A 10,319-nucleotide genomic window follows, 5' to 3' on the forward strand; every position below is an offset into this window, starting at 1 on the left:
TCCACTTAGTGATCCCCCTGAACACCTAGCCAGGTATTCTTACCTCTGGTTAGTGAAAGTGAAACAGAATCACTTTCTCTCACTGGGCCAGTTGCACAAACACCTTGGAGACAATTGATATAAAAAAAATAACTCTTTTATTTAAAGAGGGTATACAAACTGAGGATCAGAACAAGAGGTCCCTAACTTTAAGGGATCTAGCTAGTTTCCCAAAATTCTCTACTTCCTTTGCAAGAGGGAGCCTTCTGTTCTTCCAGCTAACTTACCACCTCCCTGTTTCTATCTAGGAGTACCCCCCAAACTGATTAAGCTACCTATCTATGACCCTCAGTAGTTGGTTAGATTTTTTTCTCAAAAGCTTTTTCTGAAAACCATTATGAATTATCTCAAATGGCTAAGTCCACCCCAGGGGGTTCTGAGCCCTGAGGTAAAACTTCAAAGCCAATCTGACAGGATTTTTCAGATAAAACCTTCTGAAAAGCACAACAGGTACTGTCAGATCCTTTTCTAGATCTTTTCCAGTTAAATAGAGTACCTCCAAAGATGAATTAGGGGTTTACTCCTTCTCCACAGTCAGTTTGAGATAGACGAGCTCTGATAAGCCCGTCTTTCCTCCACCATTCCCAGACAGGAAACTCCCAACTTTCTACAGGAAGTCAAGTCGCTCTCTAGCAGTTGTCACTTCCAAACTGTTCCTTCTCTGCCTTCTGCTGCTAAAATCCTTTCCCTTGATTTCCTAGTCTGTGCCTTAAAGACAACCTTCTACTTCTCTTAAATCTTATCCTAACTCTATCCTTTTCCCATTACACTATGTACCAGACACTGTATAAGCAGCAAGTATACAAATACAAACAAGCCAGTACCTACCCTAAAATATAGGAAGCTTACATTTTAGTATTATGAACTGAATGAATAAGACTAAGAATTGTTTAAAAAAGCAAAATTAAATAGGTAAAACCCTTGCTGATTTGACTTTTTAAAGAATTGGTAAACATCAAAAAAGAACAAAGAAGAAATGAAGGATGTTATAAGACACTATTTTGTCAACTATATACCAAAAAAAACCCCTTACAAGTTAAATTAAATGGATGATTATTTACAAAAATCATAAAATACTCAAATACTAGAACAAGAAATAGAGAATTTAAAGAATCTGATCTCTGAAAAAGAAATTGAATAAGCCATACATAAATGAACTCTCAAAGCAGGGGAGAATCTTTGAAATATGTGGATTTGCAATTGAATTCTATCCAACATTAAAAGAACAATTCATTTTAATATTGTGCAAACTGTTTGAAAAATTGGAAAACACTAAGTAGTACCACTATTAGGTTTATTTCCTAAAGTGATCAGGGGAAAAGGAAAAACACCCCTATATATTCTAAAATGTTTATAGCAACTCTTTGTGATGACAAAGAATTGGAAATTGAGGGGATATTTATCATTTGAGGAATATCTAAACAAGTTGTAGCATATGATTTAATGGAATACTACATGCAGTAAGAAATAATGAGCAGGCTAATTTAAAAAACACGTGAAAAGAATTACATTAAATTATGAAGAGTGAAATGAGTAGAATCAAGGAAACATCATATATAGCAACAGAAATATTATTTGAAGAATAACTTGTTGATTTCCAGAGAAAGAACTGATAAGTAAAAACAAGCAAGACATCATTTTATATATACATATGTCTTTTTTTCAAATGATCTTTTCTCTAATGTGGGGAGGAGAAGGAGAGAAATATCTGGGAATTTTAATGTTACAAACAAACAAACATCAATCAATTAATTAAGTGACCAAGTTTCTTCTATAATGTAATTATAGTCTTGATACCTAAATCAGGGAGAGTCAAAATAGAGAAAGAGAAGTAAAGACCAATATTCCTAATGGATATTTATACAAAATTTAAAAATAAAATATAAGCAAAGAGACTTTTTGATTATAAAAATCAAGCACTATGACCAGGTTGGGTTTATACCTAGAATGCAGGGCTGGTTCAAAATTGGGAAAATTATAAATGTAATTAGGATGGTTAAGTGGCACAGTGGACAGAGTACCAGGTCTGGAGTCAGGAAGACTCATCTTCCTGAGTTCAAATCTAGCCTCAGACATTTAACAGCTGTGTAACTCTGGGTGACTCACTTTACCCTGTTTGCCTCAATTTCCTCACATATAAAATGAGCTGGAGAAGGAAACGGCAAACCATTTTAGTATCTTTGTCAAGAAACCCCCCAACTGGGATGATGAAGAGTCAAATGACTAAAAATGACTGAGTGACAACAGCAACAAAATGATTGAAAATGATTGAATGGCTATAAATAAACCCGACTGACCACTCAAAGGGGTGAGATGACAGAGAAAAAGGATCTGGAAAGAGAGGTATGGAAGAGCCAGGTAGGGCAACTAAGAAGGAGCAAGACTGTTTGTTGTAAAGGAACTGGAAAGAAGCCTAAAAAAAAAGAAGTCCAGAGCTTGGAATTAGGACTATAGTGAAGAATTGCTGGGTCTTCCTAGACTGGGGGAATGGGAATTCAGTCAGCAATCAGGAGAGTGGGCCTCAGGGTGGATGTTTTACCAGGATAGCAAGGGGGCTGCTGAGCAGCAGGAAAAGATTAAAACATGGAGTTGGAAGGTTTATAAATGGGGAATACAAGAAAAGACAACTCAATAGCAAGCATTTATTTAGTGTCTATTGTGTCTGAGGCATTGTGCTTTTTATTGGGAATACTTATACAAAAATAGAAACAGCTCTTGCCCTCAAAAAAATTATATTCTACTTGGACAAAAACCATGTACACACAGAATTATATACAAAGTAAACAAGGTAATTTTGGTAGTGTTATCAATTGGGGGGCCCAGTAAAGGCTTCATTTCAATTTATCAAACATTAAAAAAACAAAAACAAAAAACATAAACTTCTGTCTTGGAACTAATACTGGGTTCCAAGGCAGAAGATTGATAAGAGCTAGGCAATAGAGGTTAAGTGACTTGCCCAGGGTCACACAATTAGGAAGTATCTCAGACCAGATTTGAGTTTAGGACCTCCTGTGTTCAAGCCTGGCTCTTGATCCATTGAGCCACCTACTTGTGCCCTCATTAAACATTTTTAAAGAACTTACTATACACTAGGAATATGAAGACATGAAAGAGCTTACATCTATCCTGAGAAAAAGGCTTGGGGATATTTTGGGTTTTCCAGTGGAAAAGGGATCAGCTTCATCCTCTTGGTCCCAGAGGGAAGAAAACAGGGAAGGAGGAGAGCTTGGTTTTCATATAAGAACTTTCTGAAAAATAAAATCACAAAAAAGGGATGCCTTGTGAAGTTCTCTGAAAAGAAAGGAATTCAGGACTGTAGTTTTGATAACCATTTCAATGCAATTTATGGAATACTTGGACTAGAACATACAGAGGTACTGGAAGATACAGAGGGTAAATCTGACAGCCCAAACTTCAAGAAACTGATGACCTATAATAATAAAGGAAATAAGAAATGTACAGAATTAAGTATAATACACTTTAGAATATGGTAAATATAAGGGAGAGGTCTAAAGTGTCAGAAGAAATCAGAGTTGGGAGAGGTGATTTATTGGGAATATTATGGAAAAGTTTCATGCTGTACATAAAGTTTAGATTAGGTGACTTCTGAGGTCTTTCCCAACTGTGACATTCAACGATGCTAGCTTGTCTTGTCTGTTTTACTAACTTAAATTTCTTCTTATTCTGTCCTTCTGAATCTTGTTAAATCTGAGATCCTTGTAAAAAAATCTAAATAAAGCATCATGTTCAATTTTATGTGATCTCTTAAAGGATTCTATAACAGTTGGAAGTAACCAGTAAAAACAAGAATTATAAAAATGAGGGGAAAAAAGGGATAAATCATAAAGTATTCCTACTGGGCAAATTATACTTAATTATATAGCATTTCTAACTGCTGCAAGGGAAAATAATTAGGAAGCAGGTTCCTAAGGAAAAAATATCCATAAAGACTTCAGGAGGTCCTAACTATCCCATGAGTTTAGGGAAATAGGGTAAAGAAGTAGCCCTAGACCTTCAGACAACACTTGCTGCTGTGAAGTACCCATGCTCTCTCTAGTATTTATTTCTTTATTTTACTTTTTTCTTTAAATTTCTTTATTTGTATTGTAAAGATTAATTTCCAACTATCTCACCTCTTCCCTCTCTTCCCTGCACCTAGAAGGAGTCAACCAACAAAACAATATGTATATAAATTATGTCTTTTGTGTTTCCATTTATCACTTCTATCTCTGGAGGTGGACATTCTCAAGTTATTCTTCAAATATTAATTCTGTAGCTGGATATAATATTGTCTTGGTTCTGTTTATTTCACTCTTCATTATTTCATGTAAGACTTTCCAAGTTTTTCTAAAACATACTCATTGTTTCTTATGGCACAGAAGTATTCCATCACAATCATATACCACAAACTTATTCAGTTATTCCTTATTTGATTGACATCCCCACAATTTCCAGGTCTTTGTCACCAAAAAAAGTACTGCTATAAATATTTTAGAACATGCAAGTTCTTCTCCTTTTCTCCTGCTCTCACTGAGAAATAGATCTAATGGTGGCATTGATGGGTTATTATGAAGTCTATTTGCAGTTTTATAAATCTCTGGGCACAATTCCAATTTGCTCTCCAAAATGGTTGAATCAGTTTGCAGTTCCACCAACAGTATATTATTGTGCCCATTTTTCCATATTTCCTCCATTTGTCATTTTGCTCTTTTATCATTTTAGCCAATCTGATAGGTGTGAGATAATATCTCTGAATTGTTTTAATTTGCATTTCTCTAATCAGTAGTGATTTAGAACATTTTTTCATGGCTTTGATTTCTTCATCCAATAACTGTCTCTTCCTATCTTTTGAGTATTTATCAATTGAGTTCTATTAATGGTTCTCATTAATATAAATTTGACAAAGCTCTATATTTTAGTTATGAAACATCTATTTAAGAATACATGAAATTTCCACTTCCCCAATATTTTGCTTTCCTTCTAATCCTGGTTAAATTAGTTTTGTTTGACTAAAACTTTTAATATTAAATGTAATGAAAACTATTCATTTCATATCTCACAATGCTCTCTCGTTAATTCATAAACTTTTCTCCTATCCATAAATCTGAGAGGTAATATGTTCCCTGTTCTTCTAGTTTGCTTATGATGCCTCCTTTTATGTCTAAGTCATGTATCCATTTTGATCTTATCTTAGTGAATGGTGTAAGATATTGGCCTTTACCTTGTGTCTGCCCGGCTACTTTCCAATTGTTTCAGCAATTTTTACCAAATGATGAGTTCTTATCTCCCAAATTTGGATTTATACTTTTGTCAAATAGCCTCTATTATTTAGAAGAGCATTTTCTGTGGTCTAGTATACACATTTATACCTGCAAAACCACTAGATTTAGTTAGAAGTTATGAATTTATTTTTGGGTTAGAAATTCAAAATTAGATTTGTTTCATGGGCTAATAACTGCAATGATATTTTCTAAAAATGCAAATAACATCTGTTTTTCAGGAGGAAGAAAACAGAGTTTAGATGATAGATTTCTACTAACCAAGGATGATTTTTTATCCAACTTTGACTTTTTAAAGAGGGTATGTTGCCTTTCATTTTTTCACAAACACCTATAATTTACAATAAAAATGTCATGGCTTTTTCTTCCTTGGAAATACGGGAAAAAAAGAGACAATTATTGATCTATGGGCAGCTCCACCAAAGTTTCATTCCAATGAGGTGAAGATGACTGTAGAAGGTTAAAGACTATGCCCACAGGTTGGGAGTTTGGGCAGGTTCTATTGATAATAGAATAGTGTCGAAAGACCAGTTTTGCCAAGCTTACAAGGTTTTTCACTAGAAAGTTGGCCCTCAGATGCTGATTCTTTTCAGTCATAGCAACTTATGAAGTCATATAATAAGGGCATGGAAACATGACATCTAGTGGAGAGCACTAGCCTTGGAAACATGGTTTCATGATGTATGTTGGGAGTATGAGCCTAGAAAAGTCTCTTAAACTTTCAGTGGCCCAGGCAGGTCTCTAAAACTTTTGAGCTGTAGAACAACTGAAGATCTGATTTGATAGAGGAAGTTTCTTCAATAGAGCCTAGAGTCAGAAAGACCCATTTTACTGAATTCAAATCTGGCCTCAGACACTTCCTAGCTGTGTGACCCTGGGCAAGTCACTTAACTACCATTGCCTAGCCTTTACCACTCTCCCGCTTTGGAACCTATACTTAGTATTGATTCTAAGACAGTAGTTAAGGTCTTAAAAAATAATAAAACAACTTTATTCCCTTATTAGAATAGGAAACAAGTTTAAGAAATCTTTAAAAAAGTAGAATATCATAATTTGCAATTGTGTATGCACACAGCTTCTTCTTTCCCTCTCACTATTCTTCCCTTAGAATCCACCTTCAGCACCTCCTCAAGGTTGGAGGGGATCCTGAGCTCTCAAAGACTATTACAATGGTGTACAAACCCTAACCATTTAAGGAATTAAATTAGTTCATTTAAATTCTTAGTTTGAGAATTTAATTATTTTGATAGGACATCAACTTTTTTTCTGAATTGTGTCAAAGTTAAAAAAAAAAATGCTTAGTTAGCCCTCCCTCCCTCCCCCAACTATCTAATTTCACAATTGAAATTGCCTTTCTGGAATGGCTTTGAGTTTGTTTGCTGACAGATTATTTTTTCAGTCATCCAAGGCCAACCTTGCTAAATCCAAAGAGGTTTATCACCAGAAAGGGAGAGATGATTTTTTGTGGTCACCAGCAATTTGTTCTCACAAAAAAACCACATAAAAACAGAGATGTTTTTATGGCAAGACAATGGGGATTAAATGACTTGCCCAGAGTCACACAGCTAGGAAGTATCTGAGGCCAGGTTTGGACCCAGGACCTCCCATCTAGGCCTGACTTAATCCCCTGAGCCACTTAGCAGTTCCTTGGCTTTAAGTTTTCAGATGTGAGAATTTACATTTTGGAAACTAACAGAAACAATTAATTGTGGCTTTATTATTGATTATTTTAAGAAAGCACTGGAGAAAACATTAATAATACAGATTATACTTAAATCCCTCAATGGTACTCTTTTTTTTTGGTGCGGGGAGTTCAGGTTGTTGAACAAAAGCACATGACTCTATAGAGGGGTTACAATATGCACTAATTTAGGCAATTCTCACATAGATGAAAACCAACAATTTTTAAAATATTGGCATAATCAGTTAACTTTCTTTTCAGGGGAAACTAATTTTAAACCCTCAATCTTATACGATCGAAGATGGTGGAACTGATAACCCTACCTTCAGCTATACTGAAATGTACTCTACAAATGAGAATAGAAAAATCAGCCAGCCGTGTTGATGCAGAATGAACTTGAATGCTGGGATGCTTTTAAAAATAGTTTTTTATAATTATTGAATTTAGATTTTGCTTTAAAATACATCTGGTATTTGCATATGCTTTTGCTTGACGGTTTTTGGACTTTTGTTTGCTCTGACTTCTAGTTTAGCTGTGTTTTTGAGATTATGATTGTGCTTCACCCTATACTTTCCTCTGTTGTACTTCTGGTCCTCCCAGACCAACCTCCCTTGGTCCTGATGCAGACCAAAGCTCCTCCCCCTCCCTGTCTTCCTCCTTCCCACCTCCATTAATTCTCCTATGATAAAAGAAAAAGTCATGTCCCCAATAGCATGGAATTTGATAAACCAAGAACATTCCTATAATTCGAAGTGGATCACTTACCAAAGATGAGATCTTTCCACTGAGTCCTAGTTTCTGAAATTCTAACTTATAGTTGTTTAAATTTGGAAAGTTTTCTATTCCTCTTAACCACTGGCCTCGATTTCAAAGCAGGCTGCATATCGACCTAAATAAAATAAAATAAAACCCTTATCTTCTGCCTTAGTATCTATTTTATGACAGAAGAGTAACAATCCACTGAGCCGCCTTGCTGCCCCCTACTCTGTAGTTCTTAAAAGCTATCATAGTGTGATGAGAGAAGCACTGATTTGAGAATTAGAGAGCCTTAGTTCTAACTACAAACTTGCCAGTTAATATCGATGTGATCCTTAAAAATTCATTGAACTATTCTTTCACCTCCAAGTTTTCTCATCCATAAAATGGAGATAACAGCATTATACTAATTATCTTACAAGGCTATTTTGAGGAGTGTATTTTCTCTGAATTCCATAATGTACTATAGAAATACAAGCTATTATTATTAGTGAGCAAAATTCCAATATTTTTTAAACAATTTTTGAAGTAAATTAGGTGATGATGAAATTTTACATTTTTTATACAAATCATTTTATTGAAATCATCCCAAGCTATATATCTGGCCAACCAAATCCCCACAGCACCATTTATTTGGTAATATTGCATGTTCAGATGTATACTTGTACCATATAGCTAAGTATGATCTACTTTCAACATAGAAATTAACTATATTTATTATCCCTTTTTTTATTTGACCTGAGTCAAAAATAATTGTGAAGTATACACACAGCTTATGAGTAGTAAGGCTATAATTCTTGACAACATAATTCTAGAAAAAGAAGATTCCACATTGATGATAATTATGGCAAGTAACTAGATAGCTCTTAATGGCTTTTAAAGCATTTTTATGTTTATTTGTGTATTCAGTCTTCACAGAAGTCCTGTGAGGCAGGCATTCATATCTTCCTTTTACAGACAGTGTAGTAGGGGTTGAGAGGTTAAATGAGTTTCTCAGGGTCACATCACTCACTTTTTCTACCAGTCCAGAGAATAGTCTATTTCTGGAATGGGAAGTGAACTAAACACAAACTCTAAGAAAAATTAAAATTGTGAATTCAACCCCCTTCCTATTTAATTTTGGTGTCCTTGGTAGGCAAAACCAAACTGATAACTATATCTATTCTAGACATGTCATCCCTAGGTTTTGTTGTTCTGTCATTTCAGTCAGGTCTGAATTTTCATGACCCAATTTGGTTTTTTTTTTTTGGCCAAGATACTGGTGTGGTTTGCCAATTCCTTCTCTAGCTTGCTTTACAGATGAGGAAACTAATATGAGAAATGGGAAGAATACTGGTAGCATCTCTCTAGCATTCATGTATAAAAAGAAGTAAAGGCCTATATAGCTACATCTGCTGTTACTATAATGTCTGACTTTGGTGTATTTATCTAACTGCTAATGAAAAAAATACTTTACACGTAACTACTGCCACTCAAGATTAATATGAGTACAAGTCAAAGAATAAATTAGATACCTTTCTTCTTTGGTGATAGGATTTATGCAAAATTATATGCAGCTAACCCAAGACTACAGGGTATCTCAAAGGTCATAGTGCAGCTTTAAGCTCCTTGTATTTTAAATTCTCAATATAACTGGGAAAATAAATACATCTGGAGATTGTATGAAGGTCCTTTTGTTCCGTGTGTGTGTGTGTGTGTGTGTGTGTGTGTATCTTGTTTGTACATAGTTATTTTCATTTTCATTTCATTAGATTCTGAGTTTAAGAATAGGAACTGTCAATTGAGAGAGTTAGATTAGATGATCTCCAGTTTATTTTTTACTAAGCTGTCAAAGGGAATCTTCCTGAAGTGAAGGTCTGGTCATCATTTCCTTATTCAATAAATTCCTGGGGCTCCTTATTGCTTCCAGGATTGAAATATAAAATCCTCTGTTTGGCATTCAAAGCCCTTCATAATCTGGCCCATTATTATCTTTTCAAGTCTTCTTATATCTTACTGCTTCTACACATACTCTTGCTACTCCTCTCTGAGCACTGACATTGGCTCTTCCCCAAACCTGCAATTGTCTACTTTCTCATTGCCTTTTCCTGGCTTCCCTTAGTTCTTTCAAGTCCCAGCTAAATCCTACCCTCTGCAAAAAGTCTTTCCCAGTTCTTCTTAAGTTTGGTGCCTTCCCAATTGCTGATTATCTCCAATTTATCCTGTATATAACTTGATTGTATGTAGTTGTCTGAACATCATCTCCTCCATTAGACTGTGAATCCCATGAGAGGAGCAAAGGTTTCTGCCTTTTTTTGTACCCCTTGTGCCTAGTACACAGCCTATGGATGGTGCCTGCTTAATAAACGGTTGTTGACTGACTGATTCAAGTTTGTTCATCTGACAACGAAAAGATGAATGTTGTCCTTTGTTATTTGTCGTTAATATAATATCTAAACATTTCTAGCTGAAAGAAATATCCAATACTTCTCCCCTTTATGCTCCAATGCCTTTCTTCTGCAAGATGATTTGAGGTAACATTTAAAAGGAATCCTGAAGAAGATTCACAGCATGTAAAAGAAGTA

General features: G+C 35.0%; 1 protein-coding gene across 1 annotated transcript in view; it reads left to right on the plus strand.

The window, feature by feature from the left end:
• LOC123250115 (sodium-coupled monocarboxylate transporter 1-like) overlaps positions 1–7,383 on the plus strand; it is a 47,975-nt gene extending 40,592 nt beyond the window's left edge. The window contains exons 15-16 of the mRNA XM_044679152.1: positions 5,540–5,619; positions 7,261–7,383. Of these exons, the coding sequence (XP_044535087.1) occupies positions 5,540–5,619; positions 7,261–7,383 (203 nt within the window). The remainder of the gene's footprint in view (positions 1–5,539; positions 5,620–7,260) is intronic.
• The last annotated feature ends 2,936 nt before the right edge of the window (positions 7,384–10,319 follow it).

Source organism: Gracilinanus agilis, chromosome 5, assembly GCF_016433145.1.
Source record: "Gracilinanus agilis isolate LMUSP501 chromosome 5, AgileGrace, whole genome shotgun sequence".
In the NCBI taxonomy this organism is placed as follows: Eukaryota; Metazoa; Chordata; class Mammalia; order Didelphimorphia; family Didelphidae; genus Gracilinanus; species Gracilinanus agilis.